The sequence below is a fragment of the Argopecten irradians genome, chromosome 5 (assembly GCF_041381155.1).
Source record: "Argopecten irradians isolate NY chromosome 5, Ai_NY, whole genome shotgun sequence".
In the NCBI taxonomy this organism is placed as follows: Eukaryota; Metazoa; Mollusca; class Bivalvia; order Pectinida; family Pectinidae; genus Argopecten; species Argopecten irradians.
In genome coordinates, this window is record NC_091138.1 from 17,568,475 (window position 1) to 17,591,210 (window position 22,736).

A 22,736-nucleotide genomic window follows, 5' to 3' on the forward strand; every position below is an offset into this window, starting at 1 on the left:
GGCAGGCATGTTAAAAGTGAATGTGAAAATGTAGCCATTATGCAGCACCTGAATTGCGTTTTGTACTATGTGACATTGTTTGGTGAAAGTATAACAACAAACACTTATGTAAGATCCCAAATTTTATTGGTTATCATTACCCCTAGTTGTCTTCCCCTGTCACACCCACTCAATACTTAACTTACAGAAATATATAAAGTTTGGCTTTCTAAGAAAACTTAAATCAGATGAAAGCTTAACTTAGTGATCTGTCTCATCTCTAAAAGTACATTTCATATTTCAATATTGTGAAACCTTGATACCAAATTCTCTGGTAAAAAAGGAATGTGGCTAATGATAGGGCAAGGTTTAATAAGATAAACATACCTTTAGTAGCAGTTCAACAGATGTAGCTTTAATCTAGACTAAGATCAAACTGTTACCAAGATAAATGTGTAGATAAATCTATGATAAATAAATATCACATTTCACAGTAATTACCTACAACCAACTTTGCAAATTCAACTTAAAAATGGATCTACACAATTGTCTTTGTGGCTAAAACATCAATATATGGCAGTAGATCGAGTATTCATAATTTGGGATTTCTCTTAAAAAATGTGGCATTACAATTGGTCAGCACTTGATTCTTCTAAACTACTTTATTATTATCTGCATTCCAAATTCTACACCGAAATGTTCCCTCCAATAATTTTGCTGTATTTCTGCAAAACATAATACATATAGTTTGTTGTAGAAACTCAGATAATGATATGTCACCAACAGACCCTCATATCCAACTTGAATTACTTTTTAAGAACTTATTATGAATGGTTCATGTAATGTTGCAATACAATCAAAGTAATCAATAAAATATTCACATCTATAGCTTTTCACACAGCTTCGCACACTAATCAGTCTTCCTTTCATTTACACTGTCTCACATTGTCTTTAAGATAAATAAATAATCTTTACACTCAACACAAATAAATGGATTAACATCTTAAAAGTAACAGAAATATATTAATTTTAAACAGAAAACAAGTTTTATGAATAACCCTCTGTAAAAATAAAAAATGAAAATGACATTTTATGAAAATCTAATACAGACCTCAAGTATACATTGTTCAAAATATTGACTGAAGTTTACAAATGTGCATATAGAAGAAGGTAAATGTGCAATAGAATCTATAGTCATTTCTATTACATAAAACACCCTTAATTCCAAGGGATAGCCAGACAAAGGAATGCACAATTTTTCATGGTTTTTCTATATCACTGAAGAATAAAAAAAAATCTTTGAGATACAGAGAATTCTCTTAACTTTGGATTTCATAATCAACTGTTAAACTTTAGTAGGATCGCATACAAGTAGTACAGATTTACGGAGTAGTGAGAATAAGAAATACATATCTGGGTAATATTTGTGTACAGCAATAAATTTTAGAATAAAAAAACATATTGAATACATAATAAATAATCATTATAAAATGAAGAGAAATAACATTATCGTTAACATTTTCATTGTAATGGTAAGTAATAAAGGTCCAAGTAATCAGCAGCTACTAAAAAAATGTAAGTTATGTGTATATATTATGGTTATAATCCCTCTCGTAACACCTACACAGGAAATGGTTCAGCATATACACATCTGTCACATTATACATAATCCTCATAAATATTGCTAACGACCCCAAAGGAACCGTGTATTATGACAAAAAATATGAGAGTATAGGAATGTAACTGCTGACAAAACTTATGTACAATACACAATGTGAGAATAAGAAACAATACAAAGTATTGATAAGAATCTCCATGGTTCATCTGCTTCTACTGAAGGTGAGCTGGGTAATGCAAAAGGCAGTTCAGCTGACTTCCATTTATCTTAAGATTGGTTTGCTATGTCAGTAGGAGTAACCTAAATATTAAATCTCTATGTACTCTATGTTGATTTTGTAAGTAAATGTCACTGCTAATACATCCTGTTAATTATCATACTTGCCAACTTTAAAAAAAAAAACTCATGGGTGAACTATATAATATTGGATGTCACATACAGCTAAACACAACACTAATAAATATCACAGCAGTGAAAACATGTAATGAACAAAAAATAAGAACATGCATACTTGGACAAAGACACCTAAGTATAACTAAAGACAAACCTCTGTGAGGTACATCACCTATTTGCCAGTGTCACAAAGTAGAATTAATCTGTAAATATTAACAAAATGTGGAAGGAATTGATGAGAGTTATAAAATTATCATTTTTTTTTTTTGTAATGCATAAATCATTAAAAAGTATTCTCTACAAAAGCTCCAAGAATAGCCAAGCAATTTTAATTGCATCCCTTCTTAACACAACATATGCTGATACTGATGTTTTCCATTGGTGCTTCAGAAACATCTCTAATTAAAGCTAATGAAAAATATTTTGAAGCACAACCAGTAACTGGAAAATATTACATGTTATGAACCCCTCTAAAAGCTTAATTCCTTTTATGAGCACATGTACACAATAAACTGTCCCAGGAAACTTGTAAGGTTCTACAATATAATTAAGAATTACTACAACAATTATTGTATCATCCTCAGTCTGTTTCTGTAGAACATAGTGTGATGTTGATTCTCAGATCCTTGAGTTTTGTAAACCCGAGACTGTCCTGCCAGTATTGTTGTTATGGATACAGTGGTCTGAGATTAGCTAGCCTCCTCAGCCTCCTCAGCCTCCTCCACAGTGACGTTAGCTCTCGAGTCCGGAACATCTAACCCTGGAGACACAGGGTGACTTACTCTGTTTACCTGTAAGGATATAGGAACTGGTAAGACACATATACTTTTGATATAATGAACAATTTGCATGATTCAGTTTCGTACTTTTGGAAACAAGTTCTTTCAAAGTCATCAAATACAATGCTTTCCACACACGATTGACAGCTGAGGTAATGAAGCAATTTAAATTCCCTGTTCCACTACCAATAGGTGCAGGATTAAAGGGATCTTATGGACAAGACAGGGAATCTCAACCAGAAGGCTAATTGCTTTGAAGATATTAAAATCTAATATTTCGCAATAAAAGCTTTGTGTGACTACAGTTAGTAAAACTGGTATTGATGTAGCTTTAATTTGTAACCTTTGTGTGACCTCATTTACATACACTGACCTTAACCTTTCTTGCTGATCAGTATGTGACCTACCTTATTTTGTCAGACTGGCCTTGACCTTGTCTGCTGACCAGTATGTGACCTACCTAATTTGTCAGACTGGCCTTGACCTTGTCTGCTGACCTGTATGTGACCTATCTTTCATTAAACTGCCCTTGACCTGTATGTGACCTACCTCATTTGTCAGACTGGCCTGGACCTTGTCTGTTGACCTGTATGTGACATACCGTATAAACTTGTATAATATGGGCACCAGTGTAAGTTGCGCAGGTACTTTTTAGGGCTTAAAATGCTGGAAAAAATCTACTAGCAGTATTATTTTGTGCAGCAAAAAATTTGGGAAAAAACAATGTCTATGGAGTCTCAAAATCGATGTATGAATGTGACAATTTCAATGCAAAATATTCCCCATAAATGATTGCAACTTGCACAAAGAAGTGTTGTATTTAGAAGAAATAACATATTAAAACCGATTTGAGTTTGTTTTCTTTTATTGGCCACCGTAACCTGAAACTGAAATATCCTGCAGATGTCCAAAACAATGGCGGTCTGGTCCGCCGTACTCCATGCACATGTCAATGTTTCGAGATACAACACATGAATAGTAATCAGGAATATTTGAAAAGATACCAATCTATTTACTTAGAATTGTCACTATACCTGTAAGTAATTAGTGTGTTTGAGATCATTAACAATCAACAGCAGTTGGCTAGCCGATACATATGTTAGCTTGCAACAATCACATTGTGAGTAAACTCACAATCTGTACGGTACCAGATCCAAGCTGATGGCTAATAAATATATAACAATACGGTTGAAAATGTCACTAACCTTGTAGCTTGTTAATTCTGCAGCAATAAAATTGCAAACCACTTATTGAAAGTCCTAAATATAGGTCAGCTTAGGCATCTTATAAACCCCACTTGTGTTTCTCGACTGAAGCTGGACGGTTCTCTACATAAGGAGCATTGCTAGATTTGCTTTCGGAGTTTTATGTGCAATTTGACAAGAAATGTGAAGATTATCTAAAATATCTAAAATGAAGACATAATAGTACTTTAATCAAGTGAATGTTGATGCACTTTGAAGAATGAATTTTTTTTATTTTAAGTAGATACAGAGGCATTGTTGACTATATATAGATCAGTTAAGCTAAGTAGCCATTCATTCACAGCTCAGCAAACCCAGTCACTGGTGATCTACAGGTGGCTGGCACAATGTTCATGTATACACACACACCACACTCTCTCTACAGACTCTCTCCCCCAAAAAAATACAGGTTAACTAGATTGACCTGGCCAAAGTCACTGGTTGTGGCTGTCCCTATACTACGAGGTGTACAGGGTATACATCTCTTGCTGTCAGTAGAAGCCATGCTCTCAGTCAGTCGCCATTGAATTATCGGGCAAATGCAAACAAGACATCGTGGTCATAACTTAACACTATAATTAGCCTTAGATAATCCACTGTAATAGGTGAGGCATTGTTTTTTACAATATTTAATACCTTTTGAAGTGGACAGTCGGGCAAGGATGGCTAAAGTCGGTAAAAATGGTGTGAATGTATCCAGTATAATTTCTTATGAAATAGAAAAATAAAATCTCTCGCCAAAATCTGTCTGCGTACGAAGAAATTAATTTAAAGTATGGGAATTCTAAAACGTCCTCCCGGCTTACTATGTCCTTGGTTACATTTCCACGCAGCCTCGTTTTCAATGCTATCAACGTTTCTTTACTTTAATGGTCAGAACTGGGAAACTAAGCATAACTTGCCCGTTGTATTAATAAGTGAGAACTTTTGGAAGGCCAATGAACGCATTTAGACTGGTTTTCTTCGCCCGACTATTCACTTTAACATGTAAAAAGGTCACCATAAACAGAGCAGTACTTCAACATTCATAGATCATCAGCCACTTCGAACGGACAGATTATTTCCCCGTAAATTTTTTTAATCTCACTCCTCTATCAATGTAATTTGCACACCCCCAACTTCAAATTTTATATTTGCACAGAAAAAGTGCACAAATTATCTAAGTTTTTAAAGTATTTTATTTATCAAACTGACGTTGACCTTGCTTTGTGACCTGTATGTGACCTACCTCATTTGTCAGACTGGCCTTGACCTCGCCTGCTGACCTCTGAGTAGGACTAACGGGGGGTGTACTAGGCTGTTTTGGAGGTGATGCTTTAGATTTTGAGTCCTCCTGGATTTGCATGTGGTATTTATACAGGGGTTCTGTGCTAGCTATTTGACCTAAAAGTGGAAAAACATACATTAATAGTTTCAAATTTGTACTAAGATTATAATTTCAGTTTACAAATTATATCATACAATAAATGTTACACTAATAAATCAAATGAACAATCATTGGTTCATAATTAAATATACACATGTACTTTAATTAGTTTACAGGAAGAACCAAAACATGCTCTTTTTTCCTGATCAATGGTTTTTGGACAGTCTTTGGATGTTCTTTTTGCCCTTAATATTATAATTACATGCATTTTTTAAAGAAACAATGAAGATTGATATACATCTAAAAAGTAAGTACCTGAAGCCAGGTTAAAAGATCGTCCTTTGATGCTGTCTTTGGGTGGAGGAGACCACCAGTTCAGGAGGGAGCCAACGAGTGGCACTTGTCGTAGAACACCCTGAAATACAATTACGTGTTTGTTGATTTTTTTTCTACATTACCAACAGACAATACAATATAATTTTATTACTGATCATGGTGAGTTTCAGTCAGTATTGCACTCCAGTCATAAATTCCAATTTGTACAAACTGACATGAACTAAGCTACATTATAAGTAGGAACTAAGATTTATAGAGCTAAGGAAAATCATAATCTCTTTACCTCATTTTGAAGCTTTGATTGATTTTCTTTAACAAGGTCCTGGTTGGCAGCCTCAATTCCTTGTTTCACAACCTCTGCCAGAGTTTCCAAGTACTGCAAAATATTCGGTAAAGATATGAACAATCAATCTGTATAGATGGTGAGACAGAGAATAGTAACAAGCAGAGTCATGTAGACGATAAACAAGTAACTAAGTAACTAATCAATTGGTAAATGTTTGTGATAATTAGATCAAACAGCTGTCTAACATGTGGTTATATAAGAGATACAACAAGAGGCCCATGGGCCTTAACGCTCACCAGATATTTGATACAAATTAGTTATGTCATTTGCTAACCAACTGATGTCTTTTGTTCAGGAAATAGGAACATATATCTAATAGGTCTACATACAAAGTTTCATTAAACTTGGTGCATATTTATTCACACTACTGTGTTCACAAGGTTCAATAATTATTATTGCAAAGGGCAATAACTTTGTAATAAGTTAGAGTCAAATCAAGCTTATTTACAAACTTGTCCGAGACCTTTCCAATGTTAGTCTACATACAATGTTTCATTAAGCTTGGTTCACATTTTCTCAAGTTATCATGTTCACAAGGTTCAATATTTATAATTGCAAAGGGAAATAACTCCTCCGTAATTAAGATCTAACCAAGCAAAGGGAAATAACTCCTCCGTAATTAAGATCTAACCAAGCAATTTTATTAACTTGTCCGAGATCTTTCCAATTTTATTATAAATACAAAGTTTCATGAAGCTGAGTGCATATTTAATCAAGTTATCGTATTCACAAGGTCAGATAATAATTATTAGTACAAAGGGCACTATGTCATGACAATTATGTCATGGTCAGGTGACCTAAAAATTCAACCTTGACCATTTAATGACCTTGTAGATACACTGTAAATGACTGACCTTTGAAGATTCCTCCACTTCTTTACCAGTAACACAGACCAGTTCCAACAGTGACTCTATGGATGTATCTTCTGTGATTAACCCAAACTTTACACACGCAATATCATTATCGGTGAAACCTGAAATAAATGTTAATAGACGTTAGCATAGAAATGGTAATCATACATTTAGTTGGTATACAGAAAAGTTCAGAAGGCTACGCTAAATAGATAGCTAAACATTGACAAACAACATAATAAAAGTCAGTGTCATTTAGAGGACATGTCAGCTATTGGTGGTGGATGAAAACCTAGTATGAGGTTTATTATACACTAGTGATACCTCACTTTCATTTAGAATGTTCTAATTGTATTAAACTTGATCTCATGGCATTGAATAAGTTAGATATTTCACCGGAATTGGAAGGCGAGCGAAGTAACCCCTGAGGGAAATAACCCCTTGGAAGCTCTGCACGTGACCAGAAGTTCACGTCATCTGCAACGTCAACCAACAATGGCAACGCTGTTGCTAAATTTTTTTGTATCCCGACGAATTTAGCAACGTTGTTGGGAAATATCTTTATGAGGTTTTTTTTACCAGAGATTAAAGCCACGCTATACGTAACTATCAACAAAAATTCAGGTTAAATTCAACTACTATTTTGATATTGTTAGTATTTGTAGATGTAATTGAAATTAAGATATATTAAAGAATATTTATAATGTTTTTTAATAACTTTGGTACAGCAGTTGTTGAAAGTCGATACATGTAAACATGCCTTCATTTTGAACTGGTCGCCATAGAAGTATGATTATTGCCGAACGGATGTCGGAAAGTTCATGACCTGTTTTCGGAAGAGTTCGGACAGACGTTACGTAGTTACAGTAGTCACATGACGTTCTCGGCAAACGACGTTACAATGTCGGCTAACTTTGGCTTGTTTGACTAAGTGGGACCCACCTAGCAATGTTTAATATTTATTTGATTTTTATCAAAATATTCCGATCATAATCGCTCATCTTGACTTCGATTTAGTTTTGTCTCTGCATGATTTACAACAGGAATTTTTTTTCAATATTCTTCTAAATCATGAAAAAAATAAGAAAGATATGGATATTGGGCCTTTAAGATAGCTTGTTGATGTAACAAATTTATGGATTTCTTTTAGTTTTGTTCGGTATAATAAAATAATTATGTCCTTATGTGTCGGGATACATCTAGAATTGTCTCCCTAGAAAGAGTTATTTTCTCTGAAGTGAGGGAGGGCCATAATCGTATAATGTACATGACAACTGCTACATGTTAAAGTTGTGAGTCAGAGATGGAGTGACACCACTCAGTCACTGTTTTCCTTTAACAGTTTTGCTCTGTCGCAGCTTCCGATGTTAATTATTAAGTAAACAGTTAAAAGCCCATTAAGTGGTCGGAGCATGGCTTTACTGATGAAAGAAGTAAATCTGAGGGCAAAATATAGACGTTGTAGTCCAGTTATCAAAATAAGTTGGAAAGTCAGCTAAAAGTGTTCGAATTAATGTTAACCCAAGGAAAGAATTTCTTACTTAATGTACATGTACATGTATACTCAAACTAAACATAAGTAGTTTGGCTTGTTCAATGAATTTGATATGAAATTGTTTAAATGCTAAAATATAACATCAGACCCCCACACCCATTATATGTATACAGTACCTCCATCAGACAGGGATTATTCTGTAATAAGATCAAACTTACCCAAGGAGAAAGCAGTGTCCTGTGATTTCAGCCTCTGTACAAGTTCTGTGTTGATGACGTGGATTTCTTTGAGAGCTTCTTCTGGTAGGTCATCTCCTTTATTCTGACTGGATTCTGGTAAGTACCTATGCAAATCACAATTACACCAAATGAGTGTCCAATAGGTACCTATGCAAATCACAATTAAACCAAATGAGTGTCCAATAAGTACCTATGCAAATCACAATTAAACCAAATGAGTGTCCAATAAGTACCTATGCAAATCACAATTACACCAAATGAGTGTCCAATAAGTACCTATGCAAATCACAATTACACCAAATGAGTGTCCAATAAGTACCTATGCAAATCACAATTAAACCAAATGAGTGTCCAATAAGTACCTATGCAAATCACAATTAAACCAAATGAGTGTCCAATAAGTACCTATGCAAATCACAATTACACCAAATGAGTGTCCAATAAGTACCTATGCAAATCACAATTAAACCAAATGAGTGTCCAATAAGTACTTACACAAACCACAAATACACCAAATAAGTGTCCGGTAAGTAACTACACAAACCACAAATACACAAAATAAGTGTCTGGTAAGTACCTACACAAACCACAATTACACCAAATAAGTGTCCGGTAAATACCTACACAAATCACAATTACACCAAATAAGTGTCGGGTAACTACCTACACAAATCACAATTACACCAAATAAGTGTCCTATAAGTACCTACACAAATCACAATTACACCAAATAAGTGTCCTATAAGTACCTACACAAATCACAATTACACCAAATAAGTGAAAAAACATCAATTACGAATCCTAGAAATAACTGTAAAATATTACATCAAGTTTAGTTTGAGTTCTATTACTTATAATAGATTTAAGAGATTAAAAATAATTAAGCTTAATTCTGACAAAAATCGGGTAAATAATGTGTTTGAATTAGGAAAGTGAGAACAGAATAAGACTGAATTACCATTAAAAGAGCTATACTTACTGCACGACTCCCAGACCTGCCCAGCTCGGCATATTTAGTAATCTTAGTCTTGAATCTCTCGAGGTCAAACCCTTCAATTTGTCACGGTTCAGTACAGTAGCATCAAGGATCGCCTACAAACAAATTTCCATCAATCTGTGTTATTATCATTTTAACATACATGATTATAATAGATTTATTTGAGGCAAAAAGAAGACAAATTGAGATATTTTGGCATAAAGAAATGTTCCTCTTCAAAACATTTATATCACTTTCACACAAGCAACAACGAAAGCTTTACAAGTCTGAAATATCTTTTACCAAAGAATCACATAATGGCACGTTTTTGCAAACAAGCAGATAAGAATCTTCCAATTAAGTCGAGCAATGACCATTTAGATGTCAAGACAGTCCACCAGACAAAACTATAATACAGCAACAAACATATTAAGTTGGTGGCAGGTGGACAGCTTACAGAATTAACAGTATAAATGATTGATATTGATAACTTGTCAAAACTATCCCTTGTCTACTCCAGATCCTTGTATATTCCAGTTTCATTGTAATATTTGTATGTCATTTTTTCAGTCTAAATTACAGTAATCAAAACCTATGTAATCAGGAATCATGTCAATTCTAGCCAAATACACTGGTCCCAATGATAATCGATTAAGACAAAGTCTATGTATCATGAAGATTAAGTAAGACTTACTACTTGGGTCTTTAAGCAATCAAGCAGAGCATCCATGTCTTCCTTAATGGTTCCTCTGGCTGAAATACAGATATGGGTCCTACTATTATATAGATAAAGATCCATTTGATGTCAATTAACCCCTCAAAAGTTCAGGTGTTAAGTTGTGTAGTAAGGAAGCAGGGCCATTGCCTTTTCTTCAATGAAAGAGTGGGATTTCATCAATTATCATAGAATCATAAAAATATAAAGCAAAAAATGTTGCAAAGCTTTCTTTTCAGCAATCATTCCAAAATTACTTTCCAGACTGCAAAAACAATCATGTAACAGTGATATAGGATGTAAATCTATATGCTTCTATGTTTACCTTGTGCACTGTCGAGGGGAGAGAACCGGATACACACTCCCTCGTTTTCTACCTCCGCAACACGCAAGTCTACACCAGGGTTCTCTGACTGCAGAGTGTCGCCAAGCTGTAGAACCAGTAGTGTTGTATTACTAAACGTTTTATTAGAAATACATTCAGTATCTAAGCATTTGTGAAATGCATGTTATTACTGTATGTCAATGATATGTTGAAGCTACATGTATTATACAGTAAGAAAAAAGCAAAACAAAATTAGCAAGTCAAAGTGCTCACTTCATATACCATTGAGTTGTATTTTCCTTGGCTATATAGATGGAATACATTGATAAGTACCCAAAGCAGCACTTACCCACACATTGAGGGCATAAAAGTACAATGAGGAGTACCACAACACTTACCCACATATTGAGGGCATCAAAGTACATTGAGGAGTACCCACAACACTTACCCACACATTGAGGGCATCAAAGTACAATGAGGAGTACCCACAACACTTACCCACACATTGAGGGCATCAAAGTACATTGAGGAGTACCCACAACACTTACCCACACATTGAGGGCATCAAAGTACAATGAGGAGTACCCACAACACTTACCCACACATTGAGGGCATCAAAGTACATTGAGGAGTACCCACAACACTTACCCACACATTGAGGGCATCAAAGTACATTGAGGAGTACCCACAACACTTACCCACACATTGAGGGCATCAAAGTACATTGAGGAGTACCCACAACACTTACCCACACATTGAGGGCATCAAAGTACAATGAGGAGTACCCATAACACTTACCCACACATTGAGGGCATCAAAGTACATTGAGGAGTACCCACAACACTTATCCACACATTGAGGGCATCAAAGTACAATGAGGAGTACCCACAACACTTACCCACACATTGAGGGCATCAAAGTACAATGAGGAGTACCCACAACACTTACCCACACATTGAGGGCATCAAAGTACAATGAGGAGTACCCACAACACTTACCCACACATTGATGGCATCAAAGTACAGTACCCACAACACTTACCCACACATTGAGGGCATCAAAGTACATTGAGGAGCTGGTGTCCTCCTGTGTATCATCCTCGTTAACAAAGGTATTAGAGGAGTAGGGAGCGATCTGCAAGCCTGGTAAATAAATACAAACAAACATGCTCATTACAGGCATTAAACAAACCCTGTCACTAAAAGAGTTTCATACTTTATTACAGCTGGCTATAATTTCTAATGATCAGTATCATAACTTACAAATCTCTATGAATCCTATTGAGATAAATTTCAATACTTTGGCTTTGTTTTAGCATAGTATTAAAACAATTGTAATTGAAATAATGTCTAACTCAAATGTCGACTAACTTCTTATTCAATAATGAAATACTCTTTTGAATTAGTGAGGATCTGTGATTATCAACTTACTTTCATCTTTTTCTTCAATATATCTAAAGACTACAGTTGGGGATACAATTTCAAACACAAGCTGAAAATAAAATTTATAGAAAAAAAGTTACAAAAATGCTTTCAAAAAATAAAAATTCAAGCTTTTAAATCCACAAGCACTCTTTATAAAACCACGTTAAGCATTCTTTATATATCTGAACCTCTTAAACGTGAAGTGGTATACATGGCAACTGAAACCCTGTTTAGTGTCAGTTATTTAAAACATTTCACTATACCTGAAGGGGAGGTGTATTTATTTAACTGAGTTAACTTTATATGGCACTTTCATCATCACTCCATTTCATCATAAGTACATATTTTTGACTGCATTAGTATTTGTGTCCACACTCACCAGGGCATTGATTGCACGAGTGATCATTGCACGTATTGTATTGGCAGGGGTGCCATCATCCTTTTTCTCTTTTGTCTGTTAACATAGAACATGTTTCATGTCTTGAAACAAATAAGCTTATTAATGATAGACCGATGGGATACATTATACTGTACCCATACAAATGAAATAACAGAAAGTAAACTCAAAATAATTAAAAATTGTTCTTGATAAAAATACCGATTTAACTGTACTGCAGTTTCTAAAAAGTTTAAAAATTAATCATTCTTTTACTTTTTCATTCTAGTTCACTTCCATGTCTTGCATATTAAGCAATTCTGGTGGACTGGTATACCTGATTCCTAAGAATCAATTTATATACCAGTACATGGTTTGTACTTACCACTTGTCTTATTGTCTTCATTTTCTCCAGTTCTATGTGCAAATATTCCGCCTACAAACACAAACAAGACACATACTTTGACACTATATAGGCGTGACAACCACCCAAGATTTCTTTCGAAAAATTAGGCAAGATGATATACAGTGTATCTTATTACCAATAAAAACAATTTGTGGATCCAAAGCATGTTGCTTACAAACATCTGTATCTAATACTATAATTTTGTCCGATGGATTGAATTTTCCTATACTGTTTAAAACCATATCAAAGCCTGCCATTTAAACTCTGGGCATTATAAATGTGCATAACAGCTTGAAAGCTGCATCATATTGATTTCACTCACTCTTGTATTTCTTACATTTCTGGGACATGTCATAAATTTATGATGTTGTTGTATATCACTTAGAAAACTTACCAAGTCACATGATTGTTTGACGCGTTCCACGATACCATCATGTCCCAGACTCTGCAGACAGATCCAGATAGGCAGACAGTTGAGTTTGATCTGTGGGTTGAAGGTATTGAGGCCTGCTGCATGCACCAGAGCAGGGTCTGAAGATTTGTACAGGGTCTACAGGTCATGTCAAGGTACATTCATCAAGTGAATAAACAAGGACTTTTTACCTATACACACATATATGTAGGGGTCAAAGGGAGGTACAAAATTCTATCTCCTGTATTCTAATTTCACTATCAGAGCTTGTAAAAATGATCTTTGTTAATAACCACACAGTGAATTCAGAAATACAGTATATCCTTGTTAGATTGGCCATATAAAATCATCAATTGAAAGATGTTACAAGGGTTAATCAGGTAACATCTACAGAAGATAATGGATGCACTGAATTTATACCCTTGGTAATACATGTACATGATTTTTTAGTAACTTTGATAGCAAAGGTTTATTTAAACCTTATATGCAAAACTGGGATTTTACACTCAGAAAGTAAGTATAGTTTTGAAATAATACAGGTGGTAAAAGTCAACAATGCTTTAGTGTAGGACAACAGTGATAATACAAAGGATACAGCATGTGGTAGGCCAGGAATACCCAGCCATTTGCCCAGTGATACGGTCATACTGTCCCCAGCCTTACATGACAGTACAGAGGTGGGCACAGACACCAGGGTAAGTGTGGCGAGATTGTTCCTGAAAAATAACACAAATCAAGTTAAATATAGGAACATGTAGCAATATATGGAAGGAATACTATTGCAAACCTTTCAGGTAAAACACGTAGAGTAAGAGAACCAACGCTCTGAAGTGTTGAAAAGCGGTGCCATGACTGCTGGATGGATATCGCGTGATATTCAACAGAGATCCTTAGGATGTGAAGACATAATCAAAGAATAAACGAATACTCAACATCCATTGCAGTTGATTTTATTATTTAGAGGAACAAATTGTCTACATGTTTCGGCCGCTAGGCGACCGTCATCAGGACAATTTTGGTATATCAACAGTGACGCTAAAGTAAAGAATTGCGGTAATATTAATGACGTAATGAACAATAGATTATTTGTGAATGGACAATTGTATACAGAGCTATATCAAAATATACACAGTTATAAGTCCTATGTGGATTTGAAAATGCCGTACACGGAGTGTATAAGGACATCTGGTGGTATTGCATTCACATCATTCTCATCTAGGCAAAAGGTATCTTCCAGACTGTTCATGTTCATAGGGGATTGAGGTTTATCATCATAAGCTACATAATTGTATAAAAAATGATGACAGTTCCTGGAAATATATCTCTTCATCATCTGAAGATAGATGTAGATCTTCTTCTAGTGTGTTATCGACTTGTAACTGTATATATTTTGATATAGCTCTGTATACATTTGTCTATTCAAAAATAATCTATAGTTCATTATGTCATTAATATTACCGCAATTCTTTACTTTAGCGTCACTGTTGGTATACCAAAATTGTCCTGATGACGACTGCCTAGCGGCCGAAACATGTAGACAATTTGCTCCTCTAAATAACAAAATCAACTGCAATGGATGTTGAGTATCCTTTTATTCTTTAATTATTGCAAACCTTTGTAATCTACATTTAATAACAAAGGCGAAAATACTCTTATCAAACCAGGGGAAGGGTTCACTTCCTTATCATACAATCCCCCAACAGCAATTATCTAATGAATTCACCTATCATTGTGATGTCATGTATTGATGCTTAGCTTTATGTTAGGTATTGAATATGATGGAACAAAATAGCCTACCTACATGTACCGTATTCGACCCAATAAGCGCCCAGGGCGATTAAAAAATTGAAAAAGTGCTAATAAGACGAAATTATTGCAAATTTATACAGTTTCTAGTCTTTCCTTATGCCTGGGCAATTGAAACGAAGGCCTCAAAAAATGGGGAGGGGCGCTTATAGGGACATGGGCGCTTATTGGGTCGAATACGGTATTTAGAGATTTTTTTACTTTCAATTTAAAGTGCATAATTTATTTAGAAATGTGAAGACAGAATTCTCAGTAAGAGGTTATTATTTGATGTATAAATATTACATTGTAATATTTTATATACAATGGGATTGGGCAACTTATATGAAGCTGTCTCCTTAGTGGTTTATGAGACTCATCTTAAAGTTCCATATGAAATGAAAACATCTATAAGTATTAGACCACTAAATATATATACAATGTATATACATTTGTACTTAATTGTATCTGTTGAACACTTGACACTCACCCTTCCACATGGAGCCAAATGGAATTCTTCCTACAGACGTCCTGTAATCTGTCTACATTATCAACATGACCTGTAAGTGGTGTTCCTAAAACACAGCGAAATGAAAATAACATCAGATCCCTTTATATTGATCTTCTATTTCCCTGTCATATGGCTTTTAAAGTTAACCATACTTTTTCACCAGAATTAGTATTTTGCCAGAAGCATAATATATGAAAAGTTTTGAATAAACCACAGATATTATTCATGAGTAACGAAATTGACTTAATTATCATAATATATCCAATTATGGATCATTCTTTATTGCCATTGGGCACTTATCAACAACAGCTTTACTTATCTGCTATGATTTGGTGCATGGCATGCAGTAACACTAAGGATTTTCTTTTCTTTTTTCACAATTGTGGTATATACTAAACCAGAGTTAGTCATGAAGTATTCTTAATTTGTCTGATAATTTGTAGAACAAACCTGCGTAGGCTACCAGAAGGGTGGGAGTTTTAGCTGCTGCTATATCATCCTGTATGAGTTTCTCCAGCATCGCTATATCCTGGTCAAACAAAAAATACATTCTGGTTACAAAATAACCCTGATAGCAATGGCAACAACAAACAAAACAAATATATCAAAGAAATAAAAAAAAATTCATGCATCCAATTTAAAAAATTGATATTCAGGTATCTTAATGCATATTTTATGGTAACTATTATAATCTGCTTCATTACAAGAAATGATCAAGGTGTTTTTAGGTTATTCCTTGCCAAAGTGTGGACAACGAATATAAATATTTTTATGTCAGTCGATACTAGCAGATAAACATTAAGAGGAAGCTGAACTCAAACCAGCGCTTTCTGTCAGATTTGAACTCAAACCAGCGCTTTCTGTCAGATTTACAACAGAATACCTGACAGAAAGATTACGCACATTGCCAACCTATATTGTTTACCTGCTCCAATTCACTCACAACAGATCTTATTTACAATCAAAAACACCAGTCAAAAGTGATAGCCAATCATAACAGCGTAAAACTTGCTAAAAACACAAATGATCAGTATTAAATTCTAGTATGTATCCACCATTTTGATATAAATTCAACTACATATATTAATGTTTTAAAGCAGCAATGTTAAGAGAATTTTAAAGCAGCAATGTTAAGAGAATGTTACTGACCATTTTATGACTTGGTTCAGCTCCAGATTCACATGGCACAGTGCTTATACTTGACATTGGTAGTCCTAACTGTAAAAAAAATAGTTCATATCATTAAGTTAATTAAATTATATAATCAGTTTCAATAAGAGAAAATTTTATAATTTGAAGATCAATAAATACTGTCATTATAATAAAACCCCAGCACCAAAGTATTGAAGAATTCCATGGGCTATTACATCTATAAATTACAATAAAAGCAGTTTGTACCCTCATTATTTTTCTATTATTTTACAATATTTAAACACATAAATAGTGATACACACTGCTAAAAAAACACTTACAAATAATGTAAATAAATTATACAAGGGCAGACAACTCACTAGTAAACAAGGGAGATAATCAGTCTACAGACGATGCTTTACCTGTGAACACAGACTTACCTGCAGACAGAGATAGGCACTGAGATGAGGACTAGCTGCAGCACTAATATAAATGACTGGAGGTCGTGAGTACAGGGCTTCAAATCCTTCTGCAGCATATTTAGGGTACTTTTGATAAAGAGCAAGGCGGCAGATCTTCACCAGGCCATCACGCTCATCCTCACAGAACACAGCCGAAGCATCCATAAACCTATAGATTTAGCAAAGAGGCATCCATAAACTTATAGATTTAGCAAAGAGGCATCCATAAACCTATAGATTTAGCAAATAGACAGAATAACCACTTTTTGTATTGCCAGTGATAAGTATATGATGTGTTTAGTTCTTTGTACTGTAATTGTAGATATGATGTTTCTCAATGTTTTTGTAACTTTTTTAGCTATTAATATCATGTTTCTCAATTTTTTTTTATTTTATAAATTTAAGTTTAAAAGTTAATTCTTAATGCTTCAGTATCTGTATAATAGATCTAGTTTTAGGAAATTACTTGCTTTTAGTATCTTTTTTTGAGTATTACCTACCTAAATAATCTGGATAACCAGAGATTGCAGTCTGACGTTATCTTCTCTGTGAACTTTTTGAGATTATCTTCGTTAAGCATCGATGCATAGCTGGCCAAACTGTGAGCCAAAATGGCTGCTCTCCCATGTTCATCTAAAGCTGGTAGCAGTGTACGATGTCTGGAAAAAAATATATCATATGAAATACATAGACAACAGAAACAACTAATGATGAAATTAATGAGTTTATTCTGTTTTAAACCCTATCAACAACCGGGGTAATTTAAGGTTATGCAAGGTTAAGGAGATGGAGTAACCCAAGAAAACATGGAGAGCTGCGACCAATGATATGTACTTAGCAAGAAATATTCTGTAACTACTGTAAATACCTTCTTGTTTCTTCGTCAAAGCTTTCATCATCCTCGCCATCGTCTTCATCTTCCTCCTCTCCTTCCTGATGTGTCTGTCCCTCAGTGTTCTGCTGGTCCTGAACCGGCCCTGTACCAGTATTGCTCTCTTCTTCCACTTCCTCTTCTTCTTCAAACTCTACATCTTTCTCTCCAAACACCATCAAGTTTTCAATGGATCTCATCACAGACTTCATGCCCTGTCCCCTGATGAAAAAAATATAACTATGCATGTAAACAGTTAACTCCAAGCAAGACTGCTGATTTGTTTAATGCTATAATAATATTTTCATGGAATCAATATTGTTAATTATCATTTTCATTTCCTAATATATTCCCATTTTTGTATGCATTCATTTTCATAATTTGACCATAAGTTTTCATCAAAGATGTCTACTTACTCTCCCTTCAGAGCTTCTGGTATATGTGCTGTGGCTCTGGCTTTAATTCGTGCTTTCCTTTCATTTTCCATTTGTCTGAAATGATCAAATTGTTTTATTTTGTATAGTGTTATCATAATATTCTTCTATTCTTGTGATTTACAGCTTTGATTTAGTAATCTATGTCTTTTCATTATTATCATTCTGAAATTAGTAGCTTGTATATTTAGAGGTACAATATTAATTTTGGAATAAGGAAAAGATTTGAATAAGGAAAAAATTGGCGGTATTGATGTTCATATTATGATAGGCAATGGATGCTTAAACTATACCACAGGTATTTAGTTGGCTTAACTAAATACTGCAATAAATATTATACAGATACATTAATGACATGTTCTATCTTTTCAAACCATTTCACGAATAACACATACTCATTCAGTTTATCCAGAAGTTCTGTGTTTTTTGAAACATGTTCCTCAAGCTCCTTCATCATGGGATCCATAAACATCTGTGGATAGAAAATGACTGTGTTAATAATATTCTTCAAGCCATATTAATATGACATCCAGTCTTTTTTATCAATGATGATAATTCTTTATTTTTAATCGATTGGAGGTTTAATATTCAGTAAAATTATATTTCATGAATAATCCATTCTTAAGTCATATATCTGTGAAAACCAAGATTTGGAAAGCCAAATGTGTACCATAATTACAAATGTTTCAAATTTTCTATTGCACTTTTGTTCTTTTGCAATGTTTCCTTGACAACAATAATTCATTACTTTAAACCCTATTGAAGGTGTTAATCTTTTGTCACATGTGAATTAGACTATTCGGAAAAAAGTGTGCAATTTCAGAGGCTTCTTGATTCAGTCTCAGAGTAATACTAGTATTATCATAACCTGGGTTGTAAAAGTAAGTTAGTAACTCTAATGCTCTGACATTTTGAAGGGTAATTTGATGCTTTCTTGCAACAATCACCTTTGATATATAAATACAGTATAACTTGTCTAAACCGAACCCTGTATAAACCGGAAACTTGTCTATACCGATTAATTTGTTTGGTCCCGGCAAATTTCTTAATAAACTATAGTACCCAAAACCTGCATAATCCGGAACCTGTCTACTCTGTAAACCGGAACTGTCATGGTAATGTTACTATACCTTTCTTTGTAAAATTAACTTGGGCAAACCGGCAGCAATGTTTTTACAACATGGGACTGATCATGAGGCGCCTACAGGGATTTACCTGTTCCGGTATACTGGTTATAGTGACAACTTTTCACTTTTTATTCGATGGTTTTGTTGCATGTACATTGTATTTGTGAATACTTTTCACGGTCAATTCTAACAATAAAACATACACATAACTTCTGAGAGTTCATTTGAATGTAGCACACTGAGAGAAATGGATCGTACATGTACACATCAGAAACCAAGAAAACGTATAGGATGGAATTCTGTGTCTAGTTCTATCATGTACATATATGAGAATAAATGTTTGTGCTGTAATACAAAAAATCTTCTGATGATTTCCATGTGAACATATTGTGATAAGGTTCTATCCTCTATAAAACGGACACCTGTATAAACCGAACAAATAGACTGGTCCCGTTCACATCCGGTTTAGACAAGTTATACTGTATTTAGATTAACAGGTTGGTTAAATTGTCTGGAGCATTTAAAGTGAATAGTCGGGCAAAGAAAACAAGTCTAAATGCGTTCATTGGCCTTCCAAACGTTCTCACATTTTAATACGACGGCCAAGTTCTGCTTACGTTTCCCAGTTCTGACCATTAAAGTAAAGGAAAGTTGAAAGCATTGAAAGCGAGGCTGCGTGGAAATGTAACCACGGACATAGTCAGCCGGGAGGACATTTTAGGATTACTATACTTTAAATTAATTTCTTTGTACGCAGACAGATTTTGGCGAGAGATTTTTATTTTTCTATTTCATAAGAAATTATACTGGATACATTCACACCATTTTTACCGACTTTAGCCATCCTTGCCCGACTGTTCACTTTAAAGACTCTGAATAGGAGAGCCTTGCATGTTTATCATACTGAAGATTCAGGTTTATAAATTCCTGGTCTGGACACTTTATGAAATACAACAGCAATCGACCCAATAAGCGCCCCTCCCTTTTTTGAGGCCTAATTTCAATTGCCCGGGCATAAGACTAAAACTATTAAAACTGTATATATAATTGTACTACAATAGTTAACATTTGTCTTATTACAATACAGTAACTTTGTGGAATACATGAAATACAACATTTCTAGGCATGCAAAAGTTTGCTGAGGGGCAGGTCATCCTCGAGAGCGGTCGAAATGCCGAAAAACTGCAGAATACTCATATCGCAAGTATAGCCTCCCCATAGACAACTAACACTGACCACAGTGATCGATAATATTTCAGGCGAGTCAATAAATATAGATATTACAGGTAAATCATTGACTTATTACTACAGGTAAGGTAATGCATTTTATGCACATGACTGATTACACAGGTAATCTAATTAAAATTTGATGTTCATTGTCTACTCCGTACATTCCATGTGAACATAGTGAACGGAGTAGATAATGAACATCAAATTTAAATTAAATTGATTACACATGTAGACATACCTAAAAATAAATGAAACTTCTTAATTGTTTAGGGATTTTTATTCGGCATATCATACTTACCAAGAGTATTTGGCTATACATGGATCATGAACAGTTGTTCACTATGCGTACGTACAGATCTAAGTTACCTGTCAGCATTTAGTTTTACAGTTGCCAGATAACAACCATCACTCGTTACTCTTGGATTTATCTAAGCAACACAAGTTATCGAATGTTGCTGACGACCTGAATGAAAATTATTGCTTAAGGTGAATTATTCGCGTCTTTTTAATTGGTGATGTTTAATTTTGACGTGTTAAATTTTGGCGATCTAGATAGACCTGCCAAATTAAAGCCCTGTTAAAATATCACACTATACGGTATATTGCTTTGAGATTGAGTCACAGAGCTGAGAGCTAGAAAATCTCAAGAAATACTGGGGGAGTAGGGCATAGGCCTGAATGGATTGGTGGCTTATAGTATTTCAACAAAAGAGAACAAATGTAAAGACCAGGACCTCCTAACCAGTAGCCATTAAGTCAGTCTGATATTCTACTCAACTCAGACCGATCAATTAAGCCACTCAGTCACTGAAGATTGATCCAGTCCAATACAAGGTTTTTCAAGACTTCAAAACAGCGAGGGTAAAGTATGCTTTACCATCGATAAGTCACATATTCTAGTGATTATGAAGCAAAAATACATGACGTCATATTTACCATGGAAGCTATATGTATCCATTGCTTACATGTTGGTGGTGTAAATCATGTACTTTATCCATGTTGTTTTCCTATTTCTAAATTGACACATTCCGTTTATAGTATAATCTGTAATATACATAGTGACACTGCATTTGTACAATCTCTGTCACTCACTGTTAGAGTCTGCTTCTTTGTAGGTTTATCGCACTGGATCTTTAATTGGGTTCCTGGTTAGGTACTCAGTAATTGACATGGTCAAATTAATGAGCATAATTTGATTAAATACCTGATTTCTAAAGTACAAAATGCCTATTGCCTAAAATACCTGTTGGATTAAGGCGTTTTGAAATCTGATTCAGATTATTATACAAACGAATGCAGTTACTATGCAAGTACATATAGGCCTAGCCAGTGCAAGGCATCTTTTTTTTGCTAAAACAGTGTGAATTAATTTTATGTGTAAAAGCGTCTCCTTTAAATATCATTCAATCCATTTCTACTCGTTCCATGTGCCATCTTCCCTTTGGAAGATACGTGGACCCTGTGATTAAAAGTTACAAGTAAAACTGAAAATATCCTAACAAGAATGAGAATGACTGTTGTTGACAGGTTAGCTCTTGTCAAATTATAGCACCTGAAACATTTGATGATCCTGTCCCCCAAACATATCATTTGCAGGATTAAACTGCTTTGGCTTGGACATTGTTGTTTTATCTTCTTCAGCTTGTTGGGACTTTCGGTCCATTTCCATGGTGGAGCCTTCCGTTCCTGGAGGAGTGTGTACGTTGTTATTAGCAGACGCCATGTTTGTCGTTACACGCTGGCACGATCATGAACAGTAGTCGTAAAATATATTGCTTTCTTTTAAGAAATTATTAATGTATAATATTTCGTATTTAGATTGTAAAATTGATATTCATTGTAAAATTACCTTAACAAATATTTTACTGATTTAGATGTATATCTAAAACAAAAATCTCCGCGACAC

At 34.6% G+C, this 22,736-nt stretch overlaps 1 protein-coding gene across 1 annotated transcript; it reads right to left on the reverse strand.

Annotated features, from left to right (window-relative positions):
- Positions 1–104: 104 nt before the first annotated feature.
- Positions 105–22,586, reverse strand: LOC138323056 (putative pyridoxal-dependent decarboxylase domain-containing protein 2). The gene is made up of 24 exons (XM_069267383.1): positions 22,383–22,586; positions 18,869–18,945; positions 18,456–18,530; positions 18,037–18,261; positions 17,669–17,827; positions 17,148–17,337; positions 16,726–16,794; positions 16,027–16,105; positions 15,556–15,640; positions 13,876–13,996; positions 13,263–13,418; positions 12,848–12,898; positions 12,466–12,540; positions 12,093–12,153; positions 11,704–11,804; positions 10,663–10,768; positions 10,317–10,375; positions 9,626–9,738; positions 8,626–8,750; positions 6,916–7,034; positions 5,999–6,091; positions 5,695–5,794; positions 5,242–5,396; positions 105–2,781 (listed from the first exon to the last, which is right to left on the reverse strand). The coding sequence occupies exons 1-24, from the start codon at positions 22,551–22,553 to the stop codon at positions 2,680–2,682; spliced, it is 2,667 nt and encodes an 888-aa protein (XP_069123484.1). The 5' UTR covers positions 22,554–22,586; the 3' UTR covers positions 105–2,679.
- Positions 22,587–22,736: the final 150 nt, after the last annotated feature.